At 37.7% G+C, this 16,881-nt stretch overlaps 1 protein-coding gene across 1 annotated transcript; it reads right to left on the bottom strand.

Annotated features, from left to right (window-relative positions):
- Positions 1 to 9,412: 9,412 nt before the first annotated feature.
- Positions 9,413 to 12,261, bottom strand: LOC148041562 (putative xyloglucan endotransglucosylase/hydrolase protein 28). Its single transcript, XM_087680739.1, has 4 exons — positions 11,830 to 12,261; positions 11,262 to 11,362; positions 10,467 to 10,675; positions 9,413 to 10,150 (listed from the first exon to the last, which is right to left on the bottom strand). The coding sequence occupies exons 1-4, from the start codon at positions 12,104 to 12,106 to the stop codon at positions 9,649 to 9,651; spliced, it is 1,089 nt and encodes a 362-aa protein (XP_087536865.1). The 5' UTR covers positions 12,107 to 12,261; the 3' UTR covers positions 9,413 to 9,648.
- Between the last annotated feature and the right edge of the window lie 4,620 nt (positions 12,262 to 16,881).

Here is a 16,881-nt window from a genome sequence, read left to right as displayed (position 1 = left end):
TTTAGTGGAGAGATCTTTGGGCGACGATCCTTTTTCTTTCAAGTTGCCATTGTGCTCTTCTTTTTGGTAGTAGACTTGGTATTGCTCAACTTGGTTTTTCCCTTGCTTCTAATGCTTGCTTTTGGAGGGGATCTAGGCTCCATTTGGTCCCTGTTTGGTTGTGGCTGCTTTTGATGGAAGAGTGGAGTTTAGGTCTATGGGGTAATTGTCCTAGTCAGGATCGATTCTATACATCTCTCTCTAATCCACCATATGTATGCTTCATGGCATTCCTTGCACTAGAGAAATCCATTAAAAATATTTTTACAAAGCTAAAGCCTTCAAAAAAGGAAAGGAAAGAAAAGAAAAGAGAGGCTTTACATTCATATTCTAGTTTAGACACTTTGCATCTATAGTCTTGCAAGCATTTGTAATAAGTCTTCAACCTCAATTGGTACTATCACCTTGATGTGGCACCTCTTGAATGACCTTATAGGATTAGCAATATCTTCATAACTCCTCTCTAAGAGCTTCTGTAATGTCTACTAGCATTGCAAGATGAAATGGAACCAATAAGTTGATGTCACAAACAAGAATATTTACACTAGGTGGGATAAGAGTAATAAGAAAGGGAAGCACACTATATATCTTGGCTTGTTCATGTATTCCAAAAAGAGAACCAACTAATATTACTTATTTGTCAATTATGCCAATATATATTAAGCTTCAATACCCCCGAAAAGAAAGAAAATCCTCCACAAACATAGAGCCAAAAATTATTATAGCCTTTGAGCTCTAGTTACCTTTCAACATAAGGGGAAAAAAACATGATAATTTGTCACACAATCATATCAGGATTAAAAAATCTAAAATTTTATGTCCTATCTTTAAAAAGAGGTCTATTGAGAAGAGTGGATCAACAACAAATATACTTTTTGCAATATCAAGATTGAGGGAAGAAACATATGCCTTGCAAAGAAAATCATGGATGAATACATGGCATAATTGAGGGAAATCATCCTTTCCAACTAGAGACATTTTGCTCCAAAATTAGGAGAGAGATAAGGGTAATTTACACAAGGGAATAGAACACAACTGAATCAAATAGTTGGATATTACTCTTTCTAAGCATGTACTTATCCTTGATAGATACATTGATATAGCTCTTTCTATCTATAAGAGGAGACACATTGACAACCTTTGACCATAGACCTTCCCCTTCCCCTTATAATTGATTGGAGCAACTTCATTAAATTTCTATCTATAAAACTCTTCTTGCCTTTCAAGTGATCCTGTGATATAATCTTTATAGCGAGTCCTCTACTTAGCTATAGTCCTTGTGTTGTATTCATGGGTGATGTCCTCAATTTGCACCTCTTTCTCTCCTTCCTCTTCTTAGACAATTTTGGGGAAACATTCAAGATTTGATAAGCTTTGGCATGTGTAGTGGGCAAGGGCTTCAAAAACTTGTCAAATCAATATCTCAACATGTTTACCATGGAAAATTCCTTGTCCATCAAAGTAACCCTATTTGCAAGGGTAACAATAATATATGAATCATTCATAAATTCAATGACAAAGTCTTCTGTTACCTCTTGCAAATAAAGAATAGCTTACATTTTCCACTTCTTGAAAGGATACTCATGTGCAAATATTTTGGAAATTTGTCAAAAATCTTCATAAAAATTCTTAGTAATGTTGTCTTTGGAATTAAAATATTGGGATTGCCACTTCTTGAAAGAATACTCGTGTGTAGATGTTTGAAGAAATGATAGAGACAACATGAATGCAAAAATAGAGGACCAAGAGCATGTTGAAGTTTTGCAGGCCCAAAAGAAAAGCCCACTAGAGTGCTTAAATTACATTTATTGGCAACCGCCATACAAAAGACACATGCCATCCTATAAGTGATGCATCACTAAAAACATGACATAAGAGACTTACAGAAGTGGCAAGCATAGTGACAAGATGGAATGATGTTTAAGTGATGAAAAATGGTGTTGCTATGGCCCAGAATTCTAGTAGTGTATATGTCCAATGTCAACATGAGCGAAGAGACTATAACATCATATATTGCATGAAAGGCATTTCCAATTGGCGAGGGTGTTGTAAAATGTTGTAATTATATAACAACTTATTTTGGATATGATGAATTTGTAGAAGTGGAGATATCTTAGCCATTTGCATTGGGCTCAATGTTCCTTGTAGGCATTCTAAAGAAGTAATGAGGAGAAAGAGATTTCTTTGTTGATTTGAGTGTCTTAAACATGAAGTAATATTCATTCATATAGATAGAAATTTACTTTACAAATTCAGTACCTCACCCTTTTGTATTTCCAGATGGATAAGGAATTGAGCCATGGCTTTTGGTTGTTTTGAACATACCCCTCATTTACCGTAAGCTTCACAAAAGCGATTGTTATATATTTAAAAAAAATATTAATGTTAAATATAGTAGATATCATGAGTCTTTCGATCATCTGCAAGAAAAACATCTAACTAGATTTATCCAGTATCACCTATGGTTCTCGTTCCAAAGAATCTGGAATGTCGAGGATTGGTATGTTGTTTAGTCTTTTATCTTCAAAAAGGAGTAGGAAATTTTGTTTATACAATGGGTGCTTTGATTCAACGAAAAAACAATCACGAAAAACAAAATAGCTTACTATATCCATTTGAGTTTTTTATGTTTAATACAAAGTTGTCATAATTTAGAGGAAAGGGCATAGTTGTAGGCAAATGTAATGTGCTCCACAATTGCAATCGAATTATAACAAATTATTCTTGAATTTATACATAGATGTATCACAATACAACATAATACAACTTAACATTTTCAAATAATTGGTAAATATCCAATATCTATATCTAAAAAACTAGTGTTCACAAGTAGAAACTTGAATCATAATGAAAAATTTGCACATTTGGATGACATTGTAGTGACAACTTGATCCACTTGTATCATTTACAACAAGAGCTTTCATGAAAGCAGTTTTCATTTATCAATGGTGGTTCAAATCAATAAAATGTCCCATCATTCTCACATACTAACGAATGATGATAGTTATATGTAAAGACAATCTGCCTTTTTCCATGACCCAAAGAGCGTTTCTATGCAATTCTCCATCATACATAATATGATGCACTCAAACAAAAGCAGTTACAACATCAAATAAATGTACTCAAGAAGTTCACATGGTCCTACGCTAACTCTTGAATGTTTGACACAATTGATGCTAAAAGGTGATGTTGTTGGCTATGATGTCTTTTTTGAACTGATTAACAGACCTAATAATTATTTGATGTGAGGGAAACTTTGGTGTTTGTTGGCCTCAATAAAGGGTCAAGCATACCAACTTCTCTAAGTTCACTCTTATAAATTATTAAAGGATACATTGTGACACCTATACAACTTCAAGATTTACCTAGTGCGGTGTAATCCAATTCACTTTTCACAATGAAGCCTTGCAAGGAGAAGAATGCTAGTAATGATGAAAAGAAAGAAAGGCCACTTGTGAATATATACACAAAGAAACATGTCACACATTACAATCATCTTTGGATAATTCCACTTGATATTTCTATTTTGTATCGATCTTTCTATCATTGCATAATTTGGCTAAATTCTTATACATGCAATGTTATGTCTTTATCCATCATTGCTTTTTCTAGCTTTAGACATGCCAAGTTTTTGAATAGAGGGTAATCTTGTCTCTTTTTAAATCCTATCAAGTGATACAAGCCTCTTTAAGAATATGACTTTTAGTTTTGTCTTATCCATGCCTTTATATTATTATCTAATTTGACATTGTTCTTATGGATTGCTTTAGTATGGTGGATTGAAGGAATGTTGGGTGCTACAGAGTTCTTCTACATGTTATGTCTACCTTCTTATCTACTCTACGTAGCTCTAGATAGGCCCTTTTTTTTCATTAAAGTAATGAGAAATGGCTATATTAAAGGCACCTTTTCTTTTGATAGAACATTATCATAGGGTGGATAAATAGCTACATTGAGCATGCTACAATTTATTTTCTTATGCGTTATGAACTTTCAAAAATAGGAAGTGGTATCAAGAACTTAGAAGACTGTCCTACACAAGAAGAGGTTTTCGGGGATTGCCTAGTGGCACATGCACAAGCGCCTCTGAAACCTGTGTGTGTGTGTGTGTGTGCGCGCGCGCGTGTGCGTGCGTGCGTGCTTGTGTGTGCGCATGTGCGTGTGCGTGTGCGTGTGCGTGTGTGTGCATGTGTGCGTGTGCACGTGCGTGCGTTTGTGTGCGTGCGTGCTTGTGTGTGTGCGTGTGTGCATGCATGCATGCGTGTGCATGCGCGCGCGCGCGTGTGTGTGTGTGTATGTGTGTGACAAGCTGCCACACATGCACACACACTCTATGTCTTTGATTCAATGTTATCTTTCTTATGTATTGATATTCTTTAATATTTATAATGGTGTGAAACACTAGCCTAGAACAAGTGTGAAGCACCAAGATAACCTCATGTGTTGCTATAGCCTTCTAACGAATAAATAGCTAGTCATTTCATGCTTCAATGAGCTTCATACTAAGGGTTGTTACATGCTCCTTTAAAGTTCAAAGAGTGTTATTCCCACCATTCACATAAAAAAATTATGATGGAAGCCACATGGATCATAAACAAGCCACATCATGCATGATGTTGCATGCTCATTATGTTATTTCTTGGGTTGGACATCAATAGCTACCCCTTGAGTGGTCCAAAAAGTGGGTGGCTCTTTCTCCACCATAGCCTCATGTGATAACACCCCAAGACATTGCGACATGCTAAGAGGTGCAACTATTGTAGTTTGAAGGTTGATGGTAACACACGCATACACACGCACGCACACGCACACACCCATGAGCCCACCCGTTCCCGCACCTGCGCCCATGCCCGCCCTGCACGCACGCGCATGCACACACGCACACGCACACACACATGCACACGCACGCGCACGCACACTCACGCACTCACGCATGCACGCACGTACACCCACACACATTTGCATGCCTTGGTGGTAGAGATAGAACATTGGTGGCAAGCTAGACAAAAGATGGTAGTTTGAGTAAGGGCCAAGGAACGAAGATGAAGTGAGGAGAGAAGGCTAGAGACTAAATTTAGGGGGTAGTATATGCACCCCTTATGGTTTCGATAGTAGTGATTGTGATTCATGTGTATGGATTGTAACTGGTTTAAGTTGTTGGAATTTCAAATATGTAGTAGGCATGAGCATGGTTAAGCAATACGTACACATGTTATTTAACTATGATGCCAACACACATTTTCGGTAGTGGCAACAAATACAACCTATAGTTTACTACATGAATAGTTGTCACTATTGATAAGAAAACATGTAAGAGTGAGCTCATAACTTATCTTGATTGATAAAGGATGTTCAATGTGTGGAAAAAGTGATCAAAATAATGCTTCATGAATTGTTATTCGCATGACTACATATACAATAATATTTGTTTGCTCCCTTTATAGTAGTCCATATTACAAAAGTGTAGATCTCGAGAAAATTTAGCACCATTACCAATCAAACATTGATTCTTTAACAGCTGCATTGTTTTTGCATCATAGAAGGTGCAAATGTTCAAAGCATGTATATGTTGTTTTATATTACCTGGAACCTTTATGGATGGTTCCAAAATTCTTCTCAAATCTCTTAATAAAACCCTTTTCTAATATCTGAAACTTATATGGATATTTAATCATGCAAACCATTCCTTGCTTACCAAATCCAATGTTATTATGCAAGATGACATTTATGTCCATCATCAACAATACCATAAACAAGAATAAGATTTTAGCTACCATGTTAGCTCGTCAAAAGTTGATGCTTTATATGAAAGATCCAAAACTTTTTTGATAGTGTTCTATTCATATCATACCATCTTTTCTACATAACGAGTACTTTTGTAACCAAAATATGTATACAAAGTGACATCAAAATATTCTAACGATACTACTATACATTCAAACCAAAAAATGCATGCCATGTGTCTAATGTACAATGCCCTATCATGTTATAGTATAGGGAGAGAAATGAAACCTTGTCCCTTGCACTTGTTGTCATTGTGTGTATGTGTGTGTGTGTGTTGGGGGGGTGGGCGGGGGGCGGCATAGTCACCAAAAATATGTAAGTCTATAACATGGATTCAAAGAAAGGGGCTTTTTAATTCTCATTTTTTTAAAACATTTTTTATGTATAGAAGGGTATCATTCAAAAGGGCTATTCACAAATTGAATTGAAAAAGAGTATGATGTATTCATCGAAAATTCACAAATAAGGGATTTTTTTAATAGGCATTGAATGCACATGATAGGGAGAATTTACATAAATGAACTTCTTGAGATGTATTGGTGTGTGTGCATGTGTGTATGTGCATACATATGTGTGCTTATGCATGTGCATGCATGTAGGGGGTGTGTGAGTGCGCGTACTCATGACACGCCCACCCCCCGTACACAAGAATGCAAACACACATACATGCATACATGGATATGCATGTGTGTGTGCCGTGCGAATGTAATCACACATACATGCATACATGGATATGCATGTGTGTGTGCCGCATGAATCCAAACACACACATACATGCATACATGGATATGCATGTATGTGTGTGTTCGCATTTGTATGCATGTGTGTGTTTGCATTCTTGTGTATGGGGAGTGGGGGTGTCAGCACATGCTATGTGTGTGTGTGACATGTGTGTGTGGGGGAATTGTGTGTATGCATCCATGTGCATTTGCATTTGCATTTGTGTGCGTGTGCATGTGCATGTGCATGTGGGTGCGTGTGGGTGCGTGTGTGCGCATGCATGTGTGCATGCATGCATGTGTGCGTGCATACGCGCGCGCACGTGTGTGTGTGTGTGTGTGTGTGTGTGTGTGTGTGTGATAACACGTTTAATACTACATAACTACTACTAGTAAAAGAAAAAGAAAAGATAAAATTCAAAAATGATTAGATACACCAGACATTTAAAAACGATTAGATACACCAGACTTCAATATGGATAATTTTAGGATAATAATTGGCTACATAGCCACTAGACTCCAACTTCAATTCGTAGCAGATAGCCATAGCACAACAAATTAAAAAAGGAATAGGAGGAAGGGCACCACCCTAATACTTGCAAAATTAAATAGGAGGATTATTAGTGAGGAATAAATAATCAATTTTTTGTTGTAGGGATCAAGGGTAATATCCAATTGATATCTTAGTCTCCCACTACAAGTTCTTAATTAATAAAACTTCATGCGTGTGTGTGTGTAAATGTATAATATATATCTATATTTGTTGTTTCTATGTTCATTTGTTCTTTTTCTCTCTCTCTCTCTCTCTCTCTCTCTCTCACACACACACACACACACACTCTCTCTCTCTCTCCCCATGTGTATTGTACACACTCACACATACACATATACGTACTCATTATTGTGTTCTACAAGCACAATAAAGCTATAGAAAACAACTCACCTCTTCTTGCACATTTATTATAATTGCCTATGAGGCTAAGTTGTAGTAATGGTTAAAGGAATCTTGCCTATCTTGAGGGAAGAATAGTCCACAAATAATTATGGTATTTTCCATTCTTTTTTTCTTTTCTTAAGTACTTTATTTTTTCTCTTATGAACATTGAAATATTAGGGGGTTCACCATATGTAAACCCTCTATAGCATGTGTGTTTAATGTCTATTTGAATACCTTTATTTTTAAACTTTTCAAAATAAAACACACCCCTTTTCTATGCAATGTGAAAATGGTTCCTTTATATGGCACCATTACATATATAAAAAATGTGTAAAAATGGTGTTTTAAAAATCCATCTTTTTGAACGCATGTAATATGCTCACATACTTATAATGAGTGACTCCAACACACACACACACACACACACACACACACACACACACACACACACACACACACACACACACACACACACACACACACACACACACACACACACACACACACACACACACACACACACACACACACACACACACACACACACACACACACACACACACACACACACACACACACACACACACACACACACACACACACACACACACACACATTAATGAAATAAACACAAGGGGGGGAAAAACTACCATATGCCAATGTTCCACCATTTGATGTTCCCTCTTATTTATCTTGAACCTTTTTATATAATTCACTAGTATAATATTATTGTTCACTAGTCTTTTAGTATATTTAGAAAGAATATGTGTTTTTTTCTTGGTTTTGTAATGCATGTATAGCCAAATCTTTTTACAAGTTATAAACGATTACTAGGTTCACATATTAGAGGACCATTTGTAGAAGGAAGAAAATATAAAAAGGATTGTGTAGTTATTTTGGAGTGTACCAATTGCAAAATGTACATATGCAAAAGAAATTAAATCCCCCTTTCATATTCTTCTTCTTCAACGGAGATCTTTGTGAATATTACCGTCCTTATTTATCAAGATCCCTACTTTCTTGCCTGAGTCCCAAACTCGATGAAGTCACTAAATGATAGACAAGTTTTTGTTTTAGTGAAATGAGGTAGTCTTCAAGGGGTGCAAGAATTGCAATGGTGGTTTAGGAGGGATTACTAAAGCTTGTATCCAAGAGCTTATTGTTATCTTGAAATGCCTTAAAGGTAGAAGAAGTAAGAGGGTTGTTGCAAAACTACTAGCTAAAACAACCTAATTGCCACGTAAGAACTTTTCTTTTGTCACTCATGTTCATAATTGGTTCATCAACCACATAATTGTTACAATTTAGCTTAGCCCAATTTGTAAGACAACCTAATCAAATGATCATATTTACTAGAATTAAAAAGACAAAAAATAATATATTACTCTATGTGTACATATGTATTTTGAGTGAATGTATGATTTTTGTGGTAACATGTGCCCAATGTGCCTAGTTGCAAAGATACAAAGCGTGCAAATGAGTATCCATAAAGTATAAATCACAAGGATCCTATTAGCTACATAGAAGTACTCAAGAGTCAACAATGCACAACTTAATAGTTCGAGATTGTAGGATGTTTTCAATGCATGTTCTTCATAAGTTCAAATGACTACAGCATAAACTAGAAAGGGAATATGATACTCACTTTGTAATATTTACTGTTTTCATATCATTTGGTCAAAAGTGACATGGTGAGATTTCATCTCTAGAAACATTTGACAATTATGCATGTTACGCCTTGTTGCGGAAATCATTGAAAATATTATGAAAAATGTTTGTGCAAATGAGAGAAACTTTTTTAAAGATCATTCATCCATATAGTTTTTCTTTTGATTCTCCTTACAATTTGATAGATCTTATGTCATTCCTATAGTTTGCACCCATAATGCAATCCTCATAAACATGAGATTAGGCTGCTAACAAGGAACATGTGTAACAAATTTCAATCAAAGCTTGATCATGCTAGTGTTTGCATTTTTGAGGGGTATGCCATAATAGATATTACAAATGTTGCCTCACTCTAGGATTATATTGCATGCTTACACAAGGAGTTTGTGAATGCAAAAACCTAATGAATCATGTACATGTTTTCAAGGTATGTAAGCTTTAGAGTTGTGAGAATGGATATCTAATACAAAAAATTGTGTAGTTTACTCAATCCACATGAGTTTATGTGCGGGTTCTAGATTCTCTCTTACCATGGGGCCTACCATGTTTAGTGACCAATGGTCTTGACTGACCTAGGCTATCTTTGCACTCAGGCAATGGGATAGGGTAGCGAGCCTTGTCATCACAGTAAGAATAATAAAGATAATGTTTCCTCACCCACTTAAGAGCAGCTTCTTGATGGGGTGTGAGGGAGAATAGCTCACTTGCTTGCACAGGATTGATTTCTTCATCTGTACAAGAATCAATACCATGCGCATAATCAAGACGATCATCGTATTCCTCTTTTGAATTTGGATTTGATGCACACCCCTCCATTCGCAAGTTTTTGAAGCTTGTAAAGAAGGGTGCATACTTGTAGTCTACTGGGTATTTACCCCCATTGGTTGCCCATGATGATCCATCCCACATGGTTGCGTACAAGGCCATAGGCTTGGAAGGATAGTCTCCTCCTAACTCTTCAGTTTTCTTCATGTGACGAATAGGCACGTTGTCCACCATAAATCTACATAAGCAAACAACACCCAATGTCAAATTAACGAAGTCTAGATTTTAGGTCACCATGTAGACAAAAATTTTGAGATGTTAACCAAAGTTCCCAAAAGTCCAACCAACCTTAAAGCCCTTAAGCTCAAGGTTTTTAAGCACAATTTCGCCTCATTTTGCTAAGGTCTTAATTCTTTGACCAAGTAGTCATTCGTCCATGGATGATGAGTTATGAACATCTGCCCCCTTATTTTGAACCCTAATTAGATTAGGGATGGATGATGATAAGCATTGGCCATGACTTTATAGGAAGCTGACAGGAAGAGAGGACTTACACTAGGTGTTTCTCGTTCCAGAGGATGCTGTAGTTGTGAAAATCTGCGGTTGGGTCGAACCAGAAATTGAAGCGCTCCTCGCGGCCTCTGGAGAGGCTTCCATTGCCATAGATGTTGGTCTGCATGCGCCATGGCTTGCCTTTGATGTTGCCCAGAAACTCAAAGTCGAGCTCATCGTGGGTTTTCGGGTATTCAACCCCGTTGGATGTCTGCACAGATAATCGCGAATAATATATAAGATTCATTGTACAATCAGCTCGTTTCTTAAGCAATCCCTATGATTAATACTGCCGCGATTTTAATCATTACATAATTGAATTGAGAATAATCTAGATTGATCAGTGTACGATCAGCTCGTTAATTAATCAATCGCTATGATTAATGAAGCCTCGATTTTATTCATTACTTAATTCAATTATCAGCTGAGGTGATAATTAGGGGGTCAATTTGATTTTCTACAAAGAAATCGATTCCATTCAGATATTCGATGTAGATTCCTTTGATCAGTACTCCGAATTGGGCTAAACATCAGCTCGAGTTGATTTGCAATTCATGATTTGCTATAATCCGATCCGATTAATTGATGGGGCTCCCCTTAATTCATCACTTGATTTGTAATACAGTACTGTAATTCGATTCGATTCAATTAATTTGATGGGGATCGCCTTAATCAGGACTTGATTATTTTCTCAAAGGTTTAATGAATATTGAGGGGAGGTGCATCAATCCCCTTAATCATGGGTTTGGATTGCATGTTAATTCCCACTCGACCGTTAAAGGATTGGTGGAGCTCACATAAAATGCTAGAACAATTCCTGCTGTGTAATCTGCAGGAAGCTTAATCGACGCGCTGTAATAACCGTAAAGGTAATTGTCTTGCGAGACGAATCCGGAACCTGCCATAAATCCATGGAAGCGTTACAGACACAAATATAGTGACCGGCCTGCCTAATTAATCCTTGTAATTCGAGAGGCTAATATACAATCACAATATGATATGCAACACAAACATAGCGATTAAATATCCTGGTGATTAAAGAGGCTAATATGCAATTCTGATATGATATATAATTATGCAAATACAACGGATCATATCTGGTTAATTAACCCAGGCTGGTGATGAAAGAGGCTAGCATACAATTCTCATATGATATGCAGCGATTGAATACAATGAATGCCTGGTTAATCCTGGTGATCATTAAAGAGGGCAGTATACAGTCCTGATACTATGTGATCATGGGGATACAATGCAAGAGAAAATGAAACAGTTAATCCTGGTAATAGATTTAGTAGTGAATTGGGTGGCTAATTTGGTGATCAAGGAGTGGGCTTTATAGGTTAATCGATGTGGGGGTTAATATACCTGAGTGCTGGTCTAGCTTGAGCTGGACGGCTTGTCCATCATCAGAGATGGCGAGGTCGCCCCAGATGACCGAGTACGCCTCGTGGAAGGAGAGGGGCTGGAAGCGGCTGCCGATGTCCACGAGGTTGATCCGGGACTTGGTAGCCCATTGGTCTAATGAAGACGAGTATCCAGCTGAGGGGGAGGGGGCGACGATGATTATAGTGATAATTAACAAGGAGACGAGGATGAGTATATTGGATAAGATGATGGGTAGAACGGGACTGCAGCGATGCATGATGATCAGAAATATAGCAGAGAGAGACAGATGTTGATGAGAGAGAGAGAGAGAGAGAGAGAGAGAGAGAGAGAGCCAAGAAATGGAGAGGGCGTCTGTTGGAGAGACTAATAGACCTAGGCTAGTAGAAATGGAGAGAGAGAAGGGGGGGGGGGCTAGGGCGGCTGTTGGAGAGACTAGGCCTAGCTGCCTCTTCTATTTCTCGCCAACTCTCTCTCTCTCTCTCTCTCTCTCTCTCTCTCTCTCTCTCATGTTGGTTGAGAGAGTCACATTCAACATTTGAGAGGGTCGCATTCACAAAGAGCAGAGAGAGAGAGAGAGAGAGAGAGAGAGAGAGAGAGAGAGAGAGAGAGAAACCTCCCCTCTTGGAGTTATCCTCCCCCATAACAAGTGGCCCCCATCGCCCCCCCCTTGTCTCCATGCTTTCCTAACCCATGGCCACCACTATGGTCCTCACCCAACTCTTTTACACCCTTATAACGGCTTCTCATTATCAACCCAAGGCTTTTCCCATTGAAAGCTAAGAGTCGTGCCAAAGGTTTAGTAGTTGCATTTGAAAGTAAAGGTGACTATAATTTTAGTAAGTAGGAGATTAAAAAAAAAGGGCATGCCACATAATAGGAACTGGATTTATTTGATATGATCTAAAATATCTAGCAAGTCTACTCGTGACTGCACTCTAACATGCCCAACAGTCATCCTTACAGACTTTGAGTAAACTTGTCTCACCCTTGTATGAGGGTCTTTAAAGGGGTTTCTCACAATGAGATTAAAAAGCGATGATGAAAGGGTGCAAAAGTTTCAAACACAAAGCATGAAGTTTGGAAGCACCTTCCCACACCATTAACAATCACTGATGTGTGTGTGCAAGTGGTGGTCAAGGGAAGCTAAAAAGGTTCTATGACCTCCATTCTAGGCAATTATTTATTTCATAGCTTTTGCTATTTAGCAAAAGTTTTACAAAAAGAATAGAGTTCTCTATTTTCATGGGATTCCTTCCCAAACTCACCATGAGAAGGGGTAGATTCAAGAAAATTTGCACTTTTGGTCACCCCTTCATTGGCTCTCATGATCAACAAAAGGCTTTCCCACTATGATCAACAAAAAAAGCTTTCCTTACCAACCCCAACTAGTGTGAAATTGTTGTGCTTCTATTGCTTCATCCTTCTCAAGTATCCAATTGAAGTTTTCTCGAAGAATTGTTCAAAGATTCCCTTCACCTGAAACAAATGGAGTAACTAGCAATAGATTGTAGATACATGAAAGGTTCCATTCATGAAACAAACTTTTCTATTCAAGCAAGCTTCAAAGAAGGACATAGTTTTTCTATGTTTATGGTCAAAATATATACTTTGCCCTCCCACATGCAACTTTCCCATATCAATATATAACATGGTCTCATGGAAACCCCTATAGTATTGTACAACATCTGAGTTTGTATGGCTCTCTCCTACACATGATACAAGTCCATACCAAATGACTAGCAACCTCCAAATGTGTACAACAAAAGTGGGTCAAATATATAAGTATAAGTAACCTTTTAGCATTATGGAATTTTAATGGACTTCGTAGCATGTTGACATAAGGGATTTCCATTATTTGCTAATCATGTTTGCACATGTAACATGTTTAATAAGAATGAAAATTTATTTCATCCTCTTTAAGCTTACATTGAGGCATTCAATAGTTAATAGCACAATGATAGGTTTTGCTCTTGGACAACTAAATTTTACCCAATTTAGGGGATATTTTAATAATTTTTACATTGTAAACTTAGTTGCCAAGTCCATCTTTGTTTAAAATCTTAGAACTCCAACTTTAATGCTTGGTGTTAGAGTTATTTTGGGTATCACAATAGGGAGAATATCGCGAGTACACAGGTAGATGGTTCGCTTGGATATGACATGGTTTAAGGAAGTCCTTATGGAAAGAGTAGATTTTCACATGCCCTCTTAAAGGGACTTTTGGATGTTTGATTTCCTATTTAAAAGATAATGTCCATCTCCATGCTAAAGGAATGTTTAAGTGCATGGCCTCAAGTAGCAAGCTTTCATATTTTAACTAAACAAGGTTGTGGAGAGTTGAAGATACAATTGCATTCAATCCCTTGCTAAATGTTATCTAGTATTGATACTCTTACATCAATCCCAATTCATATTGCATCACAATATAGACATCTATGATCACATTATTGACAATTTACTTCAAAACATCCATCCACTTTCAAGCAAAGATAAAGAATCCTTCTACAAGCTTCATATGTAATAGTATGACTTTTATCCAACTGAAAAGTTTTGATTCATATGTGATCAAATCATGACAATACATACAATAAAATCTAACACACAAAAGTGATTTTTCTTTTGCATAATTATCATTTGTGTTCATTCAATAATGCATGCACCAATTCTTAAAAGTGTATGATGACTTATAGTTTTACACAGATGTCAAAGGGGAAAATAGTCAAAGCACTTAAAATATGTAGATAACCACTTGTTGTAAGTACCCTTATCAATCATGACCTTTCTAATTATTTGCAATAAAGAGGAACTCAAAACCAACAACCAACGAATGAATAGAGATGAAAGTACGCCATGTAGTTGTAAAATGTTAAATTACCATTCCATGCTACTAGCACAAGGTGAGAGTGAATCCTTCTCAGAGGTTGGGAAAATGAGTGTAATTGTATTGAGTCCAAGATGAGTAACCATTCAAGCACCATTGGCAAAATTTTCCAACATTTGTTAAAACATGTAAAACAAAAGAGCTCTTATTTGTTTCAAGTGACTCATTTAGTTAAACTAGTGTTCCTTGTGTGCTACTTCATGCATAAGGAATACTAGGTTGCTTCAGGGCCGCTTTGCACTCGAAGCTACCATGAACTAGCCTTGCAAGGTAGGCAAACTTCACTTCCCTTGCTTCTTCCATTGTTCTCTCCCTCTTTTTTCTTTTCTCTCTCCTCTTTTTTCTCTTTTCTCCCTCCCTCCCTCCCCCCCCTCTCTCTCTCTCTCTCTCTCTCTCTCTCTCTCTCTCTCTCTCTCTCTCTCTCTCTCTCTCTCTCTTAAAACTTTTCTTCGCAATCTCCCTCTTCTTTTCTTTTGTTATCTCGACCTACCTCTCTCTCTCTCTCTCTCTCTCTCTCTCTCTTTTTGTCTTTTCTTTTCTCTCTCCTCTTTTTTCCTCTTTATCTTTTATCTTTTATCTTTTCTCTTCTCTTATTTTCTCTCTCTATGTATAAAGTATATTCCCTCCTCTCTCTCTCCATTCTCTTATTTTCATTCTCTTCCCCCCTCTATCATTTTTTAAATTTTCTCTATCCTCTATTTTCCTTTGTATGTGAGTATGTATTTTTGTGTGTGTGTATATACATATATATCCTTTCGTGGCCAGATGTGTCATTACAACCTCCCACTACCAAATGTGTGGCCGAAGCCTCCCATGGCTACCCACCACTATCATGGGGAGAGAGAGAGAGAGAGAGAGAGAGAGAGAGAGAGAGAGAGAGAGAGAGAGAGAGAGAGAGAGAGAGAGAGAGAGAGAGAGAGAGAGAGAGAGAGAGAGAGAGAGAGAGAGAGAGAGAGAGAGAGAGAGAGAGAGAGAGAGAGAGAGAGAGAGGAGACACATGCCATCCCACCACTCTCTGCTGCCTACAACCCCTACTATAGCCATGTTGAGAGAGAGAGAGAGAGAAAACTGTAGTTGCCAGTACCACCCCTCTTGTTGTTGCTACCACCACTATAGATATGGTATTGCCTCTATTATGGCAATGATGCCAGGAGGCATATTCCACGGTGGATTCCGTGAGGTTTTACGGTGGATTCCATAAACTTAGATGACTGGGGCTCATACACAAAGAGGATTCTTTGTGCGAGAAGTTGATGGGGACGCCTATCCTTTTCGGGCGTTTCATTAATTTAGTGTGTACATGGGTGATTCCATAGCGGGTGATTCCGCAAAATGCATATTAAATTAATAAACGTTTATGAGTTTAGAGTGCGCACTCGTAATAAATTAAGGTTAGGATTTATTTCTAACCAGTTGATTTATTTATGTAGCTGAAGACTGCTAGGTATTCACTTTTGTCGGTTTAATTGTGTTATTTTACTAACGATTGTGAATGCTTCAGTTGATGTGTAGAGATAGCAGCAGTGGCGGAGGAAAGCATTGGAGTCTAGCGGGTTTTCGACCTTTCGACTATATTTTGATAGGCGCCACGCCTATATTTTGATTATGTCTATAGAGACATCGACTATTTATTATTATTTTGTATGCGCTTATGCGCCTGGATATGTTATTTTTATTTGGACATTGAGATTGGGCGTGCCAGACTCTTTGGGCACCGTCCATTAGCTTTATTTTCCTATTTTTGGTAGAAAGCAAACTCAAAAGCTAAAAGCTTGTCATATTTTTGTAATTGGGCTATTTTTGAGCAAAAAGATTGGAAATATATATTAAATACATGCTTTGTGAAGCGCTCACACAAGGCATGGGGGAGATTCAACCCAATTTGTCTATTGTCTCATGTCGTGCTTGTTTTTACATTGGTTTTTGTGCTAAAAAGTAGAGTGCTTTGTTCTTGGGGACCTTTGGGAATTCACTACGTGAGCTACCTGCGTCCGATCTGCGCACCAGTGGTATCAGAGCGGAGCAGAGATCAAGGGCTTCCAATCGCTACCAATCTCGGGCGAAGGCGGAGCTCCAAGAACAAACGGCCTCTACAGTCAATCTCGTCGCGAACCGTCGATACAGGCAGACTTCTGGCGATCAAGAACCCC

This window comes from Lygodium microphyllum, chromosome 1 (genome assembly GCF_053477565.2).
Source record: "Lygodium microphyllum isolate KBCC chromosome 1, Lygodium_microphyllum_v1.1.10, whole genome shotgun sequence".
In the NCBI taxonomy this organism is placed as follows: Eukaryota; Viridiplantae; Streptophyta; class Polypodiopsida; order Schizaeales; family Lygodiaceae; genus Lygodium; species Lygodium microphyllum.
The sequence above is the reverse complement of the archived record's forward strand: the minus strand, read 5'-3'. Positions and strand labels throughout refer to the sequence as shown.